Source organism: Lampetra fluviatilis, chromosome 64 (assembly GCF_964198595.1).
Source record: "Lampetra fluviatilis chromosome 64, kcLamFluv1.1, whole genome shotgun sequence".
In the NCBI taxonomy this organism is placed as follows: domain Eukaryota; kingdom Metazoa; phylum Chordata; class Hyperoartia; order Petromyzontiformes; family Petromyzontidae; genus Lampetra; species Lampetra fluviatilis.
The window spans coordinates 3,777,931-3,799,791 of NC_136338.1; the positions used below are offsets into that span (position 1 = coordinate 3,777,931).

At 55.0% G+C, this 21,861-nt stretch overlaps 1 protein-coding gene across 1 annotated transcript in view; it reads left to right on the forward strand.

The window, feature by feature from the left end:
* LOC144951969 (kinesin-like protein KIF18A) overlaps positions 1–21,861 on the forward strand; it is a 167,634-nt gene that overhangs the window by 138,679 nt on the left and 7,094 nt on the right. The window contains exon 14 of the mRNA XM_078882341.1: positions 13,762–14,096. Within this exon, the coding sequence (XP_078738467.1) occupies positions 13,762–14,096 (335 nt within the window). The remainder of the gene's footprint in view (positions 1–13,761; positions 14,097–21,861) is intronic.

The window sequence follows — 21,861 nt, forward strand, 5'->3', positions numbered from 1 at the left end:
CACAGTCACCAAACATCTTCTGTTTGGCCGGATTGAGGGGGCTTTATTGAGTGCGGCACGGGCTGGAGAAGAGATGGAGCTGACGCGGTACAGGAGGATGTGGAGCTGAGTGGACTTGCCGATGACCGGTGCCAGCGGTTGTCAAGATCGGCCTCTGTGGGCAGTTGGATGGCTGAGGGGCGATGCTCACAACAATTAGGAGGAGCCCGCCCGGGTGGCTAAAGCACAGCGAGTTGGCACAGGTGGCACAGGTGTTACAGGTGGCACAGTGGGGAGCACAGGGAGGTGCATCTGCCAGTCGTTTCAGGGACTCAGCCCATGGGCCCCTGGGTCTGTCCCGCGACCTGTCAGCACCGAGCCTTTCCACACCTCAGGTGGCCCCCAAAGGGCTTCCCTAGGCCTGGCACAAGTGCCGTGGTGGTGACGTCACCGCCATTGCTGCCCCCCCCCCATCTCCCTTGCCGCGAGATTAATAGTAACAATGCAATTTGTAACGCGCGCAAATTTACGGACGTAACGGCCGCAACTCAGAGGCGCGGAGCCAGGCTCAGAGTCGCTCGAAAGCACGTGGTCGTAGAGGTGAGTCTTTAAGTGTCTCTTGAAGGAGGCGATTGAGGTGATGCTACAAATGTGCAGAGGGGTGATGGCGTTCAAGACTGTTGGGGCTGCCACCGAGAAGCGGTGCATAGACACGATGACCATCTTCTTAGGTTTTTTCGGTAAAGTCACGTAGGTAAAACATCAAAATGAATGAAAATAAAATAAAAATTATTTTCATTCATTTTGATGTTTTACCTACGTGACTTTACCGAAAAAACCTAAGAAGATGATTCCTTGCAGTCACGAAAGCTTCAAATCTAGAACGATGACCATCCTGGATCTTGGCATCAAGAGGAGGTCGTGAGTCGCGCTGCGCAGGCATCTGCCGTGTGCCGCGCTGCAAGTCGTCAATAACGAAGAGAGGTACGGCGGGCAGGCCGATGTGAAGGCATTGTGGCAGAGGCAGGCGATCTTGTATGTGACCCTGCTGGCGATGGGTGGCCATCTTCTTGGTTCTTCCGGTAAAGTCACGTAGAAGGGAAATAATAAAATAATAAAAAGAAAACATCATAAAATAATTCTCACGACGTGAGGACGGCTGCTTGCGTTGTGGCCGAAACGTCGTGAGAATTATTGTATTATGTTTTATTTTTATTATTTTATTACTTCCCTTCTACTTGACGACTTTACCGAAAGAACCAAGAAGATGAATCCCTGCAGTCACGAAAGCTTTAAATCTAAAGATGGGTAGCCAGTTAACGGCAGGCCGTGCCTCGTGAAACAGCAGCGGCAGCGTCTTCCCTGCTTGACGGTGGCCTTGTAACGCACACTGAGACAGCTGCCACTGGGGGTGCCCCCTAGGCGAGACCACACAGCAATCCCGCCGCCCCCCCCCCCCCCACTCCGACTAAGAATCTACCAGAGGCTGTGTCTAGAAACAGATCCTTCCTGATGCTCGCCCCGAGCTATCGGAGCGATAGCGCCCGTTTCAAATTGGCTCAAATGATGATTATGAGTGGGCGAGAAGAGGGGGGTAATTTATGGTCGTCGGGGTGGGGGGTGGGGTGGGGGGCGCTATGTGGCCGGCTTGCCGCGGGTGAATGTTGCACGTATTGGGCCCCCGGCCAGCAGGAATGAATAATCGCTGTTTGATGATCACTTTGGCTCCGCGCTCCGGAGTTGAGACGCCCGTTTGCGATGCAACCCCAGAGTGGGATTAGTGAAAGCGCCCGCCCGCGTGTGTGCGTGCGTGCGTGCGTGTGTGCGTGTGTGCGTGTGTGTTCGTGCGTGCGCGTATGTTTGTGCGGAGCGGTGGCGGGGCGGTTAGCGCCACGCCGCGCCGCGGACCCGGCGACCCGAGTTCGGTTCCCGCTCGAGGCCAACACCGGCGACGATTATTTGAACCGGTCCTGGGCATCTCCTAGGTCGACTCGGCCTCATATGAGTACCTTGTGCGGTGTGTAGTAAACATCGCCACTGGGGAGACAAAGGCGGCCGGGCGTGGTGCTGGCCACCCACCCCCTCGTGTGCCGTGCCGGCCTTCATAGCTGCTGCTACTCGCTAACAGCACTTGCCCCAACAGTCTGTTAAGGCTACACGGGGGGTCTTTGTGTGTGTGTGCGTCCGTGGGTGTGTTTGTGTGTGTGTGCGTGCGTGCGGGTACGCAACTGGCAGAGTGCACCCGGCCTGGCACAAGCGCCGTGTTGACGTCAACGCCACTTGAGTGGCGAATGGCGGCTGCTGTCGTTGTTGTCGTGTGCAACGTTTATTCCCGTTGCGAGTGATGATGCAGCGATTAAAACGATGGATTGGTTCTGCTCGTCGTGGTGCAAGACGGACAGGACAAACGAGAGACGCGTTATTCACGACTCGCATGGCACAGACGGAACGAAAGTTATTGATTTTTGAATCGAATCGTGACTCAGCAGTGAGGGGGTTGCGGGGGGAGGACGGGGTGGGGAGACTACGTGATGAGTGTGTGAGTATGAGTGCGTTTGTCACTGTGTGTGTGATTGAGTGTGTGGGTGAGTGTGTAGGTGAGTGTGTGAGTGAGTGTGTAGGTGAGTGTGTAGGTGAGTGTGTGATTGAGTGTGTGTGTATTGAGTGATTGAGTGTGTGGGTGAGTGTGTGGGTGAGTGTGTGGGTGAGTGTGTGGGTGAGTGTGTGATTGATTGTGTGATTGAGTGTGTGTGTATTGAGTGATTGAGTGGTAGTGTAGCAGTTTGCGCGTCGAACTCAGCGACCCGAGTTCGATTGCCGCTCACGGCCAACACCAGTGACAGTTTTCTGAACCGGTCCTGGGCTTCTCCTAGGTCGACTCGGCCTCAAATGAGTGTGTTAAGCCACTGGGAGAGACAAAAACGGCCGGGCGTGGTGATGGCCACCCACCCACTCTCTCGTGTGCCACGGTGCCGCCCTTCAGTTTTGGTGCTGCTCGCTAACAGCACTTGCCCCAACAGTCTGTTAAGGCTGTACGGGGGATCTTTGTACACAGGTTAGGTCTGCTGCTGAGGAGGTAAGGGGGGTGGGGTGGGGGGCCAGTTGAGAGAGTGATGAGAAGTTGAAAGAGCGAACACCGATGCCCGTTTGAGCGGCGGCGAGTTTTGACATCGGACGGAGAAAAGTTGGTGCCGGGTTGATCCCAGTTGAAGGTTGGCGGCAACGATCCGGGCGCGCTGCGGATTATAAGCCGCGTTTATTCGCTGCACGTGGCTCCAAAGCCGGGGGGGTGCGGTGCGGGGGGGTGCGTGCGCCTGCGTGCGTGACGGGCATGTGTGGGGAGCGGCGGAGTTAACGGCGCTAGTTCGACTCCCGTTCACGGGCCGCCGACGTCGGCGGCGATTATCCGAACCCGGTTTCTAAGGCCTCGCCTGGGTCGACGCGGCCTTGAATCGGTGCCTTGCGCGCCGTGCAAACATCGCCACTGCGGAGACAAAGGCGGCCGGGGCGCGGTGCCGATCCGCCGACCCCCTTGGTGTGCCGTGCCGGCCTCCGTGGCCGCTGTGAGCTCACAGCGGCACTTGACCCAAGAGTTTTGTCGAGGCTCATGGGCGGCGGACTTTGTGCGTGTGTTTGCGTGTCTGTGTGCCTGTGCGCGTGTCCCTGCGTGGCACGGCTCCTATTCAGCCGCTGTTCACGGCTCATTTGGCGGGGAGTTCCCATGCTTTCTGCGCCGCTTGACCCGTGGCTGACGATTTAATTGCTTCCCGTGACCCCCCCTAGAGTCTCGGGGATCGGCAGCGCGACCCTGGCGGGGCGGAGGAGGGGGGGGGGGAGAGGAATTCCAGACCTCCGGTTAGCCGCGGTTGGCGACGTACGGCGCAGAAAAAGTTCGAACTCGTGGCGGGGGGGGCGGTGAGTAAAGCGAAGTGGACGGCAGAGGCAGTGGCAGCAAAAGGAGGAGAGCCGTCCAGAGACCTCCGAAAGGAGTACGACTTCCAGCCGAACCGATGGGGGGGCGAGGTGGAGGGGGGGGGGGGGCATCAGGAACCTCTTTGGGGGTCTCTGGCCGTGCGCGATTCTTTTTTTTTCATTCCTGAAAAAAAAAAATTGGGAAAAAAATTGCGCGGGGTGGGAGGGAGGGGTACGTCGAAGGGGCACGGCTATGGGAACCAGCTGTGTTTACCCGTGCGCTTTGATTGTGCCCTTGTTTTGGTAATGAACATGGATGGCAGGAAGGGGGAGGGTGGTTGGGGTGGTGGTGGTGGTGGAGGAGGAGGCTGCGCTCTAATGGCTAAGGGGAGCTTAGGGACTGACATAATCCGACACGAGGAGGAGGAGGAGGGTGTGGAATCGATGGCCGGGGGAGCGGGCGGGGTGGAAGAGGGGGGGGGGGTGGGCTCCTGAGCTCCGCGCGCGGGGGGAGGGACCTTGTGATGTGACGAAGGCCGCGGCGAAGCGGCGGGAAGCGCCGGGAAGCGGCGGCGTAGCAGCGGCGGTGGCTCGTGCGTGTTGCGAGGCGGAGAACTTTGCAGCCCGTCGTTTCACGGAAATCTCTGGGCAGCGACAAATCTGATCCGTCGACACGGGGGCAGGGGTAGCCTGTGAGCCTTGGGGGGCGGTTGGTTGGGCAGCGTCCACCGCTGGCAACGAGAAACCAAGGGGGGGAAGGCGGGGGGGTGGTGCGGGACCAAGAGTGAGTGCCGGCATGTTGATGGACAGCAGAGAGGGGGTGGCCAAACAACCCCCGCAGAGACAATTTGGTCATCGCTATAGTCCCCACCCTCCCTCCCAATTGGCACGGCCGTCCACGGCTAAAATCAGTGGCGAGTGGCATCTGAACCGCCCCGCCTCCACCAACCCACCCACCTGCACACTGACCCCGCGCGGTGAAGTGCGGCCAAGCGACATGCCGAGGCCGGTAATCCAGGCGAGCCGCCCCCCCCCCCGCCCCACGGCACCCCTCGCCCTGTCCGCTCGCGTTTGCCATCAGGTGAGCGATCAAAGGCCGCCGAGCGGACCGGCAAACGCCGAGCATCCGATGCCAGGAATCCTGCGGTTGCGTGTGTGTGCGAGCGAGCGTACGCGTGTCCGTGTGTGCGGGGAAGGGGGGGGGGGGCGGCGGTGCAGCGGTTTGCGCCGCCACGCTCCGAACTCGGCGGCCCGGTGTTCGGCTCCGGCTCATGGCCACCAAACGGCCAGCGAGACGATGATCCGTGCCGGCCTTCGTGGCCTTTGTCGGTTCTTGACCTGGGAGTACACGCATCAGCTGGGGGTGCGAGAGAGACGTGGGCAGATTTTTTCTTTTTTTTGTTAAGGTAAATCATCCAAAACACAAATGAAGCAAGGGGCACGTGACTTCTACTTTGTTTCATCAAACCGGTGGACAGCGTGCTAAAGAACAATTGTAACGCTATCGTTTTTCACGGAAAAAGAACGGATAATACACTGTAACAGGATAACAAATGCAGCTTCAAAACGTCAAAGAAGTCCCCTCCACTTGTTCGCCCGCCAGCGTTGTCAACACGTGCGTGGAATCTTCCCCAGGTGGTCTCCAGAGCCCCAGAGGCACTACTTTTCTCGTGGCGTTGTTGCGAATTCTCTGAAGCGTTAACATTTTTCTGAAGCGCCCTGTATTTGTTAACATGCGTTGTTTTTTCTTCTTCGTTCTTTCGGTAAAGTCACGTAGAAGGGAAATAATAAAATAATAAAAAGAAAACATAATAAAATAATTCTCACGACGTTTCGGCCACAACGCAAGCAGCCGTCCTCAGGTGAAGACCAGGTCTGTCGGAGAGACAAGTAGTACTAATCACATACCTGCATTTCCCATAAATATGCTAAATTCCTCTTGATATGCAAATTATTTTGTCAAGGCGCCCTTCCCCCCTTCCAACCCAGCTTAAATAAACGCTCCAAGCGTGGTGGTGTTCATTCAGACGCTGTCTCCCCGACAAACCTGGTCTTCACCTGAGGACGGCTGCTTGCGTTGTGGCCGAAACGTCGTGAGAATTATTTTATTATGTTTTATTATGTTATTATTTCCATTCTACGTGACTTTACCGAAAGAACCAAGAAGATGAATCCCTGCAGTCACGAAAGCTTTAAATCGAAATTTATACGTTGTTTTTTTATACGATTCAGAACCAAAGGGCTGCGAGGATTGCAGTAAAGGTTAAGAACCACTGTGCTAGAGACTGTACGGGAGATCTTTGTGTGCGTGTGTCCCCGAGTTCAATTCCCGCTCACGGCCGATTATCTGAATCGGTCCCGGGCCTCCCCTAGTTCGACTCGGCCTCAAATGAGTACCTGTTGAGGTGTGTAAACAAAGGCGGCCGGGCGTGGTGCTGGCCACCCACCCCCTCGTGTGCCGTGCCGGCCTTCGTAGCTGCTCGCTAACAGCACTTGCCGCTACAGTCTATTAAGGCTACACGGGGGATCTTTGTCTTTGTCGCCCGGGTGGTGAGGATGTGATGCTGCCCCCTGTACCCCCCCCTGTTTGCAATGACCCCCCGGCGTTGGGGGGGGGGGGGGGGTCGGGGGTCGGGGGTCAGGGTGTCGCGCCCGCTGTGAACCTCGCCTGCTGCTGCGTTCGCTTCAATGACAAAAATTCCACTCACCGGTCGCGCCCCGAATAGCCGCGTTCTCACGCGCGGCGCGGTGCGGGGGGGGCGGTGGGTAGGGGGGGGGGGTGGCCGTCGCTGTTCCGCCAAGGTGAGCGAAAGTGAGAAGAAGTTTGGTGACTGGAGTTGAATGGCGAGCGAGATGGAGCGGCGCTGCCGGCAGTCGTATTCAGTTTCTCACCTTGGGGAGCAGTTTCTTTTTTCTTCTCGGTTCTTTCGGTAAAGTCATCACGTAGAAGGGAAATAATAAAATGATAAAAATTAAACGTAATAAGATACAATTCTCACGACGTTTCGGCCACAACGCAAGCAGCCGTCCTCAGGTGAAGAACAGGTCTGTCGGTAAAGTCACGTAGAAGGGAAATAATAAAATAATAAAAATAAAACATAATAAAATACAATTCTCACGACGTTTCGGCCACAACGCAAGCAGCCGTCCTCAGGTGAAGAACAGGTCTGTCGGTAAAGTCGCGTCGAAGGGAAATAATAAAATGATAAAAATTAAACATAATAAGATACAATTCTCACGACGTTTCGGCCACAACGCAAGCAGCCGTCCTCAGGTGAAGAACAGGTCTGTCGGTAAAGTCGCGTCGAAGGGAAATAATAAAATGATAAAAATTAAACATAATAAGATACAATTCTCACGACGTTTCGGCCACAACGCAAGCAGCCGTCCTCAGGTGAAGAACAGGTCTGTCGGTAAAGTCACGTAGAAGGGAAATAATAAAATAATAAAAATAAAACATAATAAAATACAATTCTCACGACGTTTCGGCCACAACGCAAGCAGCCGTCCTCAGGTGAAGAACAGGTCTGTCGGTAAAGTCACGTAGAAGGGAAATAATAAAATAATAAAAATAAAACATAATAAAATACAATTCTCACGACGTTTCGGCCACAACGCAAGCAGCCGTCCTCAGGTGAAACCAGGTCTGTCGAGGCGACAGTGTCTGAATGAAACAGCACACGTGCTTGGAGCAGGTCTGTCGGTAAAGTCACGTAGAAGGGAAACAATTAAATAATACAAACATGAGACAATAAAAATTATCACGACGTTTCGACTGCGACACAAGCAATCATCATCAGGTTCTGTTTTCAAATGTTCTTGCTGTGGATTTCACACCTGATGACGATTGCTTGTGTTGCAGTCGAAACGTCGTGAGAATTTTTATTGTTTTATCTTTTTATTATTTTATTGTTTCCCTTCTACGTGACTTTACCGAAAGAACCAAGAGGACAAGTTGAGGAGTCCCTGTACTAATAAGTTTTTGGCCTCGCCCCCCCTCCCTCCCGATACGTTCCTTTCATTGGCTACCATAGTCTGATGAGCTCCCCCCTCCCTCTCCCTCCCCCCTCAACTCGCTTTTAAGGGATTACATCTTGAATCATTGCCTCACTTGATACAGCTAATCTGGCTGTGACGGTCCCACCTGATGACGGAGACTTGTGTTGCCTCCGAAACGTCGTGATTTTTGTTTTTATTTTATTTTACTTTCTACATGACTTTACCGAAAAAAAAACCTAAGAAGATGATTCCTTGCAGTCACGAAAGCTTCAAATCTAGAACTAATAAGTTTACAGCTGTTTGTCAATCAACTGCTGGGGGAAGGTCACCCCCCACGCCGTCGGGGTTGTTTGACCACACTTGACCGCGGTTGGTTTCTCGGCGGGGAAGAACCGAGCGGCGGTGGCATCGCTCGCCCCGCCGATGTTAGCCGGGGGCCCCGGGAGACTCGAACTCGGGAGACCGGTGGTTCGTGGCGCGGCGAGATGAGAGATCGGGCGACGACGGATCGAATGATTTGTGGTGAATGGATGGGATGGCTGCTGCTGCTGCTGCTGCGGCTGCTGCTACGGTGCTGGAGTGCACGCGGAGACATTCTTGACAGCGTCTGTCACCACCCGCCCCCCACCACCGTAGCCTTTGATGCGAGGAGTTCGATATTCGTGTGATGGGTTGCTGAAGGCCCCTCTCCAACCCATCTTCCCCAACTCCCGTGCCGCCCCCCCCGCCACCCACATATTAATTGTGGGGTTTGGAATGTATCGACGGGTGCCATCCGCTTTCATCGCGAGAGCTGGCGAGCGAAATTCTCCCCGCGTCTGCGGTTGGATAATCGTTGGGCGTTGGGGGGGGGGGGCGGGAATGGGGAACAAAGCGGAGTTATTGACGCGCGGCCGTCGGAGAGAGCGTTTCTCTCTCGCCCGCGCGCTTTTCCTGCCGGTCCTCTCTCGGCCCTCTCTCGGGCCCTCTCTCGGCCCCTCTCTCGACCCCTCTCGGCCGCCCTAATGTGCCCACTCGGGGCCCGTCGAGTGGCGTCGTCAAAGCGCGGACGGGCGAGCCAACAAAACTACAAAGCCAAAACCGGTCGTTATTGTAGCCGTGTCCCCCTTTGTACGGCGGCGGGGGGGGGGGCGGGTGGGTCGGTGGGGGAGTGGTGGCGCAGCGGTCGGGGCGGTTGCGCCTTCGGACCGCGACGCGAGTTCCCGGTTGTCGTTGGCGAGCGACGTCTGATTTTCCGGTAGCCAGCCTCTCCCCGGCGCGGCCTTGCCGAGGTTTTGCAAGTCGCCCCGGCTGGCTGTCGAGCGACGTTTTCGCTTTGGCACCAAGCACTCTCGTTAAACTCGATTAGTTAAACTCGATTAGTTCAACTCGATTCGTTCAACTCGATTAGTTAAACTCGATTAGTTCAACTCGAATCGTTAAACTCGATTAGTTAAACTCGAAACTCGATTCGATAAACTCGATTCGTTAAACTCGATGAGTTAAACTCGATTAGTTAAACTCGATTCGATAAACTCGATTCGTTAAACTCGATTCGTTAAACTCGATTAGTTAAACTCGATTAATTCAACTGGATTAGTTAAATTCGATTTGTTAAACTCGATTAGTTCAACTCGATTCGTTAAACTCGATTCGTTAAACCAGATTCGTTAAACTCGATTAATTAAACTCCATTCGTTAAACTACATTCATTAAGCTCTATTAATTAAACTCGATTCGTTAAGCCCGATTCATTAAACGTGATTTATTCAATGCGATGGATTAAACTTCATTAAACCCCATTCATGAAACTCCATTACACTCCATTTATTAAACTCGATGAATTAAATTAGATTATTTGAACTCGATTAAATAAACTCAATTGAAAATTTAAACAAATGTGGTAAGCGCCCTTAAACAGTTGCTGTGCAATGGAAATGCGGAAATAGTTCAACATGAACCGGGACGTTAACTGAAGAGACAGATTTCGATTTAAAGCTTTCGTGACTGCAGGGATTCATCTTCTTGGTTCTTTCAGTAAAGTCACGTAGAAGGGAAGTAATAAAATAATAAAATTAAAACATAATAAAATAAAATAATTCTCTATTTTATTTTATTATGTTTTATTTTTATTATTTTATTACTTCCCTTCTACGTGACTTTACCGAAAGAACCAAGAAGATGAAGAGACAGACAGAGAGAGAGAAAGCCGTTTAAAACGCGTGTAGTTTTTCGTCCACATTTGAAGCCGTGCAAGCGTGTCTAGGAAGTGGTCCCCTGACCTCGACGGGGTTAACGAGGGAGCTCCGGAGTTGATGTTCCGGCAATTGCAGAAGCACCCATACTCTTAGTTCTTTCGGTAAAGTCACGTAGGTAAAAGAAATGAAATTAAAATTAATAAAAATAAAACAATAAAAATCACGACGTTTCGGAGGCAACACAAGCTCTTCCGTCTTCAGGTGAAACTGTCACAGCAAAATGAGCTTGTGTTGCCTCCGAAACGTCGTGATTTTTAAATCCTTTATATTAAGTTTGCTAGCTTGCTTAGGACCGTGCAAATCTTTCGGTCGTTTTTTAACCCACTTCCCGTGATCCAATCGAGCTGACATTTTGCACACAGACTCGTTGTGCGTGACAATGCATTTTCGTGAAAAGGTTTTTCCAAAATTTTACACTGTTTAGGGAAATTTTTTTTAAATATTTCATTACCAATTGTTTAATGCTGCCAGACAATCATCTGACCCATAGGTGGCAGCCATCTCAAGCCAGAGGACGAGAGGACTCTAGCCGCCCCAATGCCACGCATATAAAGGATTTATAGTGAGAAACTTTGTTTTTACGGGTTTACTTGTTATTGTTTTAGTTTTATTAATTTTAATTTCAATTTTTTTTACCTACGCGACTTTACCGAAAGAACCAAGGGTATGAATCCTTGCAGTCACGAAAGCTTCAATAGCAGAAGCGCCGTCAACCACCCCGAGTGTGAAGCCCAGAGACCCGCGGGACAGTGCGGAGTTCGCGCTCGGACGATCTTCGTTGACCTTGACGGAATATATGGCCCAAGCAGGTCACGAACGTAGGGAGGAGCAAGTCCATGCAACTCGATTCATCGAAACTCGATTGTCAAGCTCCGCGGGACGCGCACCGTGTCGTGCGCACGAGAATCGATTCGTACTGGCGGTGGTGGTGGTGGCGGCGGTGGTTGGCGGTGGTGGCAGTGCTGGTGGTGGCGGTGCTGGTGGTGGCGGTGGTGGCGGTGGCGGCGGTGGCGGTGCTGGCGGTGCTGGCGGTGGTGGCGGCGGTGGCGGTGGTGGCGGTGGTGGCGGCGGTGGCGGCGGTGGCGGCGGTTGTGGCGGTGGTGGCGGTGCTGGTGGTGGCGGCGGTGGCGGCGGTTGTGGCGGTGGTGGCGGTGCTGGTGGTGGCGGTGCTGGAGGTGGCGGCAGCGGCGGTTGCATTGGCGGCACGGACCCGTCCCCGTCCTGTGGAGTGTCTCCTCATGCCCTCTTGTCACCTTTAATCTCCCCTTTTAGCGCCCGTGTCAAAGCGTGTCGGTGGGGGTTGTAGGGGGCAGGGGGGGGGGGGCGCTCAGCCGCATCGAACCACCGCCACCACCTCCCGGCGCTGGGGACGCTTTCAACCCTCGGGAACCCCGCAGCCCTGTTCACGTTCGCCGGGTGGAAACGCGTTGCCGAGTGTAGAGACCATCGGTACCTCATTTGCCAGTAAAAAAATATGATAATTGTTTTTTTACCCTTCTTCTTGGTTCTTTCGGTAAAGTCACGTAGAAGGGAAGTAATAAAATAATAAAACATAATAAAATAATTCTCACGACGTTTCGGCCACAACGCAAGCAGCCGTCCTCAGGTGAAACCAGGTCTGTCGAGGCGACAGTGTCTGAATGAAACAGCACACGTGCTTGGAGCATATATATGGTTTTTTACCCTTTAATCTGGCAACAAAACTGACACCTTTTTTACGAGGAGTCATGTTTGCATAGACCAAAAAACATGGATTGGTCCACATCCGAGACAGCTTTCCTTTAAGGAAAGCTGTCTCGCTGTCTCGGGTGTGGACCAATCAACTTCAAGGACAGTGCATACATTATCAGGGTTATGTTTTTTGTTTGCGAGGTGAATGCGTCCGTCCATCGTCACGCCGCCTCGGGACATCTGTGGACATGTGGGGCTGACGTTGTTCGCTCACACGCGGTGTACGACATCGGCAAACATTTATTTTAGATTGCCATATCCGGCGCTCTAGCTGTCCTGAGAGCCACGTGTAAAAGCATTCGCTCAATAAAAAATAATGACATTTGTGCGGCGTTGCCGGGGACCGCGCCACGAAAAGGTGCTGATCACCCCGCCCCCCCTACGCTCTCTAGAATTCCGGCTCTGTAGAATCGCAGAGCTCGGAGGGACTGCTGCGCGAGATGCGCTTTAAATTTCTATTTGAAGCTTTCGTGACTGCAGGGATTCATCTTCTTGGTTCTTTCGGTAAAGTCACGTAGAAGGGAAATGATAAAATAATAGAAATAAAACAATAAAATAATTTCGATTGAAAGCTTTCGTGACTGCAGGGATCCATCTTCTTGGTTCTTTCGGTAAAGTCACGTAGAATTGAAATAATAAAATAATAAAAATAAAACAATCAAATTTCGATTTAAAGCTTTCGTGACTGCAGGGATTCATCTTCTTGGTTCTTTCGGTAAAGTCACGTAGAATAATAAAAATAAAACATAATAAAACAATTCTCACGACGTTTCGGCCACAACGCAAAAGACAGACCTGGTCTTCACCTGATGACGGCTGCTTGCGTTGTGGCCGAAACGTCGTGAGAATTGTATTTTATTATGTTTTATTGTTATTATTTTATTACTTCCCTTCTACGCGACTTTACCAAAAGAACCAAGAAGATGAGATGCGCTTTCTTGGTTGGCGGAGGCGGTGGGGAAAGTGCCGCCCCCTCCCCCCATCGCCCCCCCCCCCCCTCTACTGCGCGAACCAGTGGCCCGCTTGAGGAAGGGATGTCACAGGTAGGCCCGTAATGTCCACTTCAGCGGGGCATGATGAGGCAGACACGAATGAAATGAATATGAAAAGAGACGGCGGGGAATCGGGCCGGGAAGGGGGGGATTAATGAACTGGAGTGAATTGTTACTTGCCTGTATCTGTCTGTCAATGTCTGCCTGTCTGTATCTGTCTATCAGTGTCTGCCTGTCTGTCTGCCCTATATCTGTCCGTGTGTGCACCTCTGCGATGGGGGGGGGGGGGGGGGCAGTCGTGTTACACAACGAGCGTCGTCGGAGCGAGCGACGTCAAAACGACGCGTTGGGTGGCTCCGCCGTTGGCTCTGCCTCTCGGCGGCGAACGCCGCGGCCTTTCCGCACGCGGTGACGGCGGCGGTGACGGCTGTGGTGACGACGCTGACGATGGCGGCACTGCTGCGACAGTGGTGACGGCGGCGGTGACAATGGTGACGATAACGGCACTGCTGCGACAGCGGTGACGGCTGTGGTGCTGACGATGGCGGCACTGCTGCGACAGTGGTGACGGCGGCGGTGACAATGGTGACGATGGCGACACTGCTGCGACAGCGGTGACGGCGGCGGTGACGGCGCCGATTCTCGCGGTTGTGATGGTGCCGCTGACGACGGTGCCGACGGCGGTGCGTTGACGGTGATCCAGTCGACCGAGCGCGTTGACGTCGACGGGATTGACGACGTCCACAGTGGCGGCGGCGGTGTCCGTCGCGACGACAGCAGCCGCGGTGATGGCACTGACGTTTTATTGAAGGTGCTGCTACGGTGACGACGACGACGATGACGACGACGATGACGACGATGATGATTTTTTCGCTGTCTCCCCCCCTCTCCCGTGACACCCGCGTCGACAGGCTCGTGACGGCGCTGCTGCGGGTGGTGCACAAGCAGCACGGCTTGCTGGCGTCGGCCGGCCTGGCGGGCGCCGAGGAGAACGCCGACGTGGACGAGGTGGTGCGCCTGGTGCGGCGCGAGCGCGCCGTCGTGTGGGCCGACACGGCCGCGGCCGGGGACGGGGACGCGAGCCGCGACGGGGAGGGGGACGGCGGCGACATGGAGGCCGCCTGCGACGGCAGTGTGCGCAGCGCCGTGGAGTTCACCTTGCCGGGGTCGATCGCGCTGCCGGGGCTCCACGCCGGGGAAGCGGCGGCGGCGGCGGTCTGCCGGGACCGGGACGCACCGCCCGCGGGTGAGACGGGTGCACGGGAGAGGGGTCGGGGGGCGGGGTGCGGTGGTGAGTCGGTGTGTGAGATGGTGTGTGAGTGAGTGGGTGGGTGGGTGGGTGTTGAATTATTTGCGTTGAGCGAGGTGGGTGTGTTGAGTGAGTGTGTGAGATGGTGTGTGAGTGAGTGGGTGGGTGTTGAATTATTTGCGTTGAGCGAGTTGGGTGTGTTGAGTGAGTGTGTGTCGCTGGCGAGTGAGTGTGGAGCCTGGTGGGTGTGTGTTGCGTGAGTCGGTGTGTGAATTGGTGTGTGAGTGAGTGGGTGTGTGTTGAATTATTTGCGTTGAGCGAGGTGTGTGTGTTGAGTGAGTGTGTGTGTCTCTGGCGAGTGGGTGTGTGGTGGTGAGTCGGTGTGTGAGATGGTGTGCGAGTGAGTGTGTTTGAATTATTTGCGTTGACCGAGGTGGGTGTGTTGAGTGAGTGTGTGTCGCTGGCGGGTGAGTGTGGAGCGTGGGTGTAATGGTGAGTCTGTGTGTGAGATGGTGTGTGAGTGAGTGGGTGGGTGGGTGTTGAATTATTTGCGTTGAGCGAGGTGGGTGTGTTGAGTGAGTGTGTGAGATGGTGTGTGAGTGAGTGTGGAGCGTGGGTGTGTGGTGGTGAGTCGGTGTGTGAGATGGTGTGTGAGTGAGTGGGTGTGTGTCGCGTGAGTCTGTGTGTGAGATGGTGTGCGAGTGAGTGGGTGGGTGTTGAATTATTTGCGTTGAGTGAGTTGGGTGTCGTCTTCTTGGTTTTTTCGGTAAAGTCACGTAGAAGGGAAATAATAAAATAATAAAACATTTACATAATAAAATACAATTCTCACAACGTTTCGGCCACAACGCAAGCAGCCGTCCTCAGGTGAAGAACAGGTCTGTCGGAAAGACAGCGTCTGAAATACACATACCTGTTTTTCACCTGAGGACGGCTGCTTGCGTTGTGGCCGTAACGTCGTGAGAATTGTATTTTTATTATGTTTTAATTTTATTATTTCCCTTCTACGTGACTTTACCGAAAGAACCAAGAAGATGAATCCCTGCAGTCACGAAAGCTTTAAATTGAGTTGGGTGTGTTGAGTGAGTGTGTGTGTCGCTGGCGAGTGAGTGTGGAGCGTGGGTGTGTGGTGGTGAGTCGGTGTGTGAGATGGTGTGTGAGTGAGTGGGTGGGTGTTGCGTGAGTCGGTGTGTGAGTGAGTGGGTGGGTGTTGCGGGAGTCTGTGTGTGAGTGTTGAATTATATCATTTGTGTTGAGTGTGGTGTGTGTGTGTTGCGTGAGTGTGTGTGTGCTGCGTGCGTGTGTGTTGCGTGTGTGTGTGTTGAGGCGGGTGTCTGGGTATCAGCAGAGCGAGTGCTGTTGTGCCACATCCCTTAATTGAGCAGCTTCCGCGTGTGGGCGTCTTAAGCCTCCGTCTGCCCTGAGGCCAACGGATCCGTTTTCCTCCTCCCCTACCACTCCCCGTGGTGGCGGGGGGGGGGGGTGGGGGGGCGGCGGGGGGGGCGGTGCCCCCCTTGGCTCCGTGAACCTCCGACCCCTCTCGTGCTGCGAGAATCTGGCGCCCGCCACTCCTGCACTCCCTCGCCGCTGTCGACTGTCGCTTGCAGTGGCCATGTCGGTCGCTTTGGAGCGATGAGTTGACGACCTCGGTGGGATTGTTGGATGGTTTAGTTGTATTTGTGTGCGTGTGTGTGTTTGGGGGGTGATCTGTTTAGCACCTTTCTTGCGCTTTGCACGCCTGTCGGGGTTTGGTTCTGTTTGTCGTTGTCACGGTTCCAACCCCGCGCGTGTCCCGGTTGTACGTATCTGCAAAAGAGCTTGATAGCTCTTCAGATTCCTCCTGCGTTATGAATCAATATTTCTGATTCAGCGCGGGGCGTTGGGCTGGTGGTGGAGCCCGCGTGTGACCCGCTCCGCCACGCTCGGCCTGCCCAGGTACCTCCGTACGTCAAGAGCGGGCGTCTGTGACGGTGGGGGGGGGGGGGGGCGGCGCTGGTCGCCTTGTTTACCGACGCGAGCACGGGGCGATTGAAACTAGCACGCCCGCCCGCCTCTCGCCACGCGACCTCTCCGCTCCCCTCTATCTCCGCAGCTCGAGTCACCCGTGGCGTCCGCGCCAGAGGTCGCAACCGGGTACCCGATACCCGTACCCTACCCGATACCCGGCTACCCGTACCCGGCCAGGTATGGGTACGGGTACCCGTTTGCGACCCTGGTGCGGCCGGGTACGGGTAAGGAATCAAAACCCGTTTGCGACCTCTGGCTCGCGCCCGGGACGGCCCCGAGGTCTCAGCCGCTTGCTTTCTCTCTCCCCCTGCGCGTCTCTCGCTCCTTCTGTACTGGGGGGGGACGCGGGGGGGGTGGCCCCTTGTTTGTTTACACAACTCAACGCGAGCGCCGGTCAAATTAGTCTTGACTCCCTCTCCTCCTCTCCCTTTCTGCCGTCGCCGCAGCTGGGGAAGGGATGAGGGTAGGGAAGGGGGAGGGGTAGGGAGGAGAGAGGGGGGTAGGGAGGGGAGGGGGTGGCGGATGGCCGAGAGTGGGGGCGGTGGGGTGGTGGTGGATCTCGGTGAACTCGGCGGTGCGGTGCGGGAGAGACGCGAGGATTCCACGGATGCCTCCGCATGGTGGCCGGAGGTCGGGTCGCGTGGAATTCGGAGCTCCCAGGGGGCCTTGGGGGTGAGACCCCCGCGACACCGACACGGACGCTGCAGATCCCCACGGGGACAGCTGTTGCCCAGCCGTAGCTGTGCACAGGGGCAGCTGTTGCACAGGGGCAGCTGTTGCATAGCCGTAGCTGTGCACAGGGGCAGCTGTTGCACAGGGGCAGCTGTTGCCCAGCCGTAGCTGTGCACAGGGGCAGCTGTTGCACAGGGGCAGCTGTTGCATAGCCGTAGCTGTGCACAGGGGCAGCTGTTGCACATGGACAGCTGTTGCATAGCCGTAGCTGTGCACAGGGACAGCTGTTGCACATGGACAGCTGTTGCATAGCCGTAGCTGTGCACAGGGGCAGCTGTTGCACATGGACAGCTGTTGCATAGCCGTAGCTGTGCACAGGGGCAGCTGTTGCATAGCTGTAGCAGCTGTTGCATAGCCGTAGCTGTTGCACATGGACAGCTGTTGCATAGCCGTAGCTGTTGCACATGGACAGCTGTTGCATAGCCGTAGTTGTGCACAGCCGTAGCTGTGTACAGGGACAGCTGTTGCATCGTGCATTACGTGCCGTTTGGTAGCATCAGGTGCAGTTTTGTCGGTGGACGCGGGGTCGCTTGAGCGTGCGGTGATTGACGGGCGCCGTCTGCTCGTGGGTCGCTGGCCCCGCGGGGTTCACCGTCGCCGAGTCGGATCTCTGTTCACCCCTCCTACCCCCTCCACCCCCCCCCCCCCTCCAACGATTTGACGCGTCGTAGCGATTTTGACAACTCGATCGAAGAAAGAAAAAAAGGAGGAGAGAAAAAAAGAAACGATGTATTTATTTGGCCTTTCGTCGCGTGCTCCCGTGTTTGGCGTCGGTGCCGTTCAGTTTGCCCCGTGGGGGTCAAAGCGGCGGTGGTGGTGGTGGTGGCGGTTGTGGTGGTGGCGGCGGTGGTGGCGGTGGTGGTGGCGGAGGTGGTGGTGGTGGCGGTGGTGGCGGTGGTGGCGGTGGTGGTGGCGGAGGTGGCGAAGGTGGTGGCGGTGGTGGCGGTCGTGTTGTTGCTCAGCGTGTGGTTTTGCAGGAATCGCAAACGATCGATTCTCGCCAATTGCGAAGCAACGAGGCCGAACGCGGCAACCCCGGGGTTCCTTTCCTCCTCACGGCCAACACCAGTGAACCGGTCCTGGGCCTCCCCTAGTTCGACTCGGCCTCAAATGAGTACCCGGTGCGGTGTGTAAGACATCGCCACTGGGGAGACAAAGGCGGCCGTGCGTGGTGGTGGCCACCCACCTCCTCGTGTGCCGTGTCGGCCTTCATAGGTGCGGCTCGCTAACAGCACTTGCCCCAACCGTCTCTTGAGGCTTTTCGGGGGAATCTTTGTCTTTGTGTGTGCGTGCCAGTGCGTGTGTGCGCTTGCTAGTGTGTGTGTGTGTGCGTGCCAGTGCGTGTGTGTGTGCGTGCCAGTGCGCGTGTGTGTGCGTGCCAGTGCGTGTGTGTGTGCGGGCCAGTGCGCGTGTGTGCAAGTGCGTGTGTGTGCGTGCCAGTGCGCGTGTGTGCCAGTACGCGTGTGTGCCAGTGCGCGTGTGTGTGTATGTGTGTGCCAGTGCCAATCGCTTAATGACCAGGGTTCCACCGTATTGGTATTGGCGTGCGCGTGACACGTACCCACGCTCTCCCCTCGCTCCGCTCACTACCACCAACGCCTGCCCAGCTCGTGATGTCACCACCGCCGCCAACTCAGGGGGGCGACGCAACCTCCGCCCGCTCTGCCACCGGGAGTAGCGTGCCCCCCCCCCCCACCTCTGCCCCCCCCCACCTCTGCCCCCCCCCCCCCCCCCCGCTCTGCCCGCCCGGTTACCGCGGTCGACACGACCGTGGCCGATTTTGCCGGCCGATCTTGCCGCCCGCCCGTCCTCCGTCGCGCAGCTCACAGGTTAACGGTTTTTCCGCTCGTTAAAATTTTGTCCGATGGACATTTATCGGGATTGTGAGAAGCTGGGGGGGGGGGGGGGTAGGGGGGGGCTTTGGCTTTTATTGCTCCGGCTCTCTGCCGCGGGCTGCGGGCCCCCCCCCCCTCTCCACCGCCCGTGGCTTTGCTGGCTCACCACGCCGGCGCTTGGGGGGTGGTATTTGCGTAACATTTTGCCGCGGCAGAGCGAGCTGCGCCGCGGTATTTACAGCGGCGATGGGCTTCTTCGTTCTCGCCTCGGGGTGGCGGGGGGGGTGGGGAGGGAGCGGGGGGGGGTGGGGAGGGAGCGGGGGGGGGGTGGGGAGGGAGCGGGGGGGGGTGGGGAGGGAGCGGGGGGGGGGGGCGCTGGCAACGGCGGCCGCGTTTGCGATTTATAAACAAAAAATTTATGTTTTTACTGCAGATTTCAACGTAGTATTTCTCATTTAACCGCTGGCACTTTTAACGCCGAATCTTGCACTTTTTTGGATTCCTCGATCGGCTCAAACTTTTAAAAGATAAATTAAATGTTTGAAATTATACGATCTTATCCGTTTCATTCTTTCCATTCGCATTATTATTATTCCGTGTTCCTCCGACGTTGTTAGGCCTGTCACGCAAACGGGTGTGCGGCCGCCATCGATGAAACCCGACTTGAAAGAGCATCTTAGCTCGCAGGGTACTTGAAAATCAACCGAACCGACGGACCCCGGGACGGTCCGACGAGCCGTGATGACGCTCACCGACTCCTCTGCGACACCCTCCTCCTCGAGACGATCCTGAAGTGATCGAAGCTTGAGGACGAACGTTGCGTTTCGGGGGGACCAGCAACCGTCGAGAACCGGCCGCGTTGACCCACACGAGGTTCTGCCCAGATCCCGGCTGGTTTGTCAACCCCCCCCCCCCCACCCCGGCACGCTCTGCCCCGCACGGACGACACCGCCGACGGCTTTCCGCGCCGCTAATCGGACGCCGCCGGCACCGGCACCGGCAATGCGCGTTTTTTGGCTCGCCTCTCCGGTTTGAATCTCGGCCGGCAAACGGAGAGTTTTAATTCTAGATTTTGAAGCTTTCGTGACTGCATTGTCTTTGAGTTGTGCGCCTTTTGGCGTCATCTGGTTCAACACCATGTGAGACTGGGCTCTAAGGAAAGCTGTCTCGGGTGTGGACCAATCAACTTCAAGGACAGTGCATACATTATCAGAGTTGTGTGTTTTGTTTGCATTATGACTGCAGGTATTGTGGTCTATGTAAACATGACTCCTTGTAAAAAAAGGTGTTAGTTTTGTTGCCAGATAGAAGGGTAAAAAACTATTATCAGGATTCATATTCTTCGGTTTTTTCTTTTATTTTTATTTCACTTTTATTAATTTTTATTTTTTTTTTACCTTCGTGACTTTACCGAAGAAACCTAAGAATATGGCAAACGGAGACCCAACGGAAAGGCGGAGTGGAGACCCCCCCCCCTCTCCACCCTCGTTCTTCACCGACGACTCCCCTCCCCCCACACCCGAGGGTGTCGATGACACGGCCCGTCTGTGCGGCGATTGCCGCCGTGCGGAGCAGTTGTGTTTCCCCTGGGAATTCGGTGGGCGGGCGGGCGGGTGGGTGATTTGGTCGCGCGGGATTGATGAGCTTTCACAGCCGAGTTTGTTCGGCCGTTGTTCCGCGCCGCCCCCCTCCCTCCCCGCCGACTAGCGAGCGGGAAGGAGGAGGAGGAGGATGGGAGGGGGGCTGGAGAATGACAACGGCGTCCGCTGCCGGAGCGTCCGCGTGCCTCCCGCGCGGCGCTGCACCACCGTGCCAACCGGTGACGAACGTACGCGTATATATTCTTAGGTTTTTTCGGTAAAGTCACGTAGGTAAAAAATTTAAATTAATAAAAATAAAATAAAAATCACGACGTTTCGGAGGCAACACAAGCTTCCGTCTTCAGGTGGAAACCGTCACAGCAACGATAGCTGTATCAAGTGTGATTTTTATTTTTATTTTACTTTTCACTTGATACAGCTATCGTTGCTGTGACGGTTCCACCTGAAGACGGAAGCTTGTGTTGCCTCCGAAACGTCGTGATTTTTATTTTATTTTACTTTTATTAATTTTTTACCTACGTGACTTTACCGAAACAACCTAAGAATATGAATCCTTGCAGTCACGAAAGCTTCAAATCTAGAAGTACACGTATATGTATATCTCGAGCGCTCCTGGGTTCGAGCGAGCGCCCCGTGCCGATAGTGGAGATCGGCACCGGGGGGAGAGACGATGGCGGTGGGGCGTGCCGCTCACTCATCCACCCCGTGGCGTGGCACGGTGCCGGCCTTCGTTGGTGCTAGTCTCTAACGGCGCTTGCCCCAACAGTCTGTTAGAGGCTATGGGGGGGGGGTGGGGGGGGGTTCTTTGTACGTGTGTGTCTGTGTGTGTGTGTATGTGTGAGTACGTGTGTGTGTTTGTATGTGTGAGTAGGTGTGTGTGTATCTGTATGTGTGAGTACGTGTGTGTATGTGTGAGTACGTGTGTGTATGTGTGAGTGTCTGTGTATGTGAGTGTGTGTGAGTACGTGTGTGTGTGTGTATGTGTGATTACGTGTATGTGTTTGTATGTGTATCTGTGAGTATGTGTTTGTATGTGCGAGTACGTGTGTATGTGTGGTATCTGTATGTGTGAGTACGTGTGTGTCTGTGTGTGTATGTGTGAGTAGGTGTGTGTGTGAGTGTCTGTATGTGAATACGTGTGTGTGTGTCTGTCTGTATGTGTGAATACGTGTGTGTTTGTATGTGTATGTGTGAGTGTGTCTGTGTGTGTATGTGTGAGTACGTGTGTGTCTGTGTGTGTATGTGTGAATACGTGTGTGTGTCTGTATGTGTGAATACGTGTGTGTGTCTGTATGTGTATGTGTGAGTACGTGTGTGTGTCTGTATGTGTGAGTAAGTGTGTCTGTCTGTATGTGTGAATACGTGTGTGTGTCTGTATGTGTATGTGTGAGTACGTGTGTGTGTCTGTATGTGTGAGTAAGTGTGTCTGTCTGTATGTGTGAATACGTGTGTGTGTGTATGTGTATGTGTGAGTACGTGTGTGTGTCTGCATGTGTGAGTACATGCGTGTGTGGGGAGCGGTGGTGTAGCGGTTAGCGCTACGAACCCGGCGTCCCGAGTTCCATTCCCGCTCACGGCCACCAACAC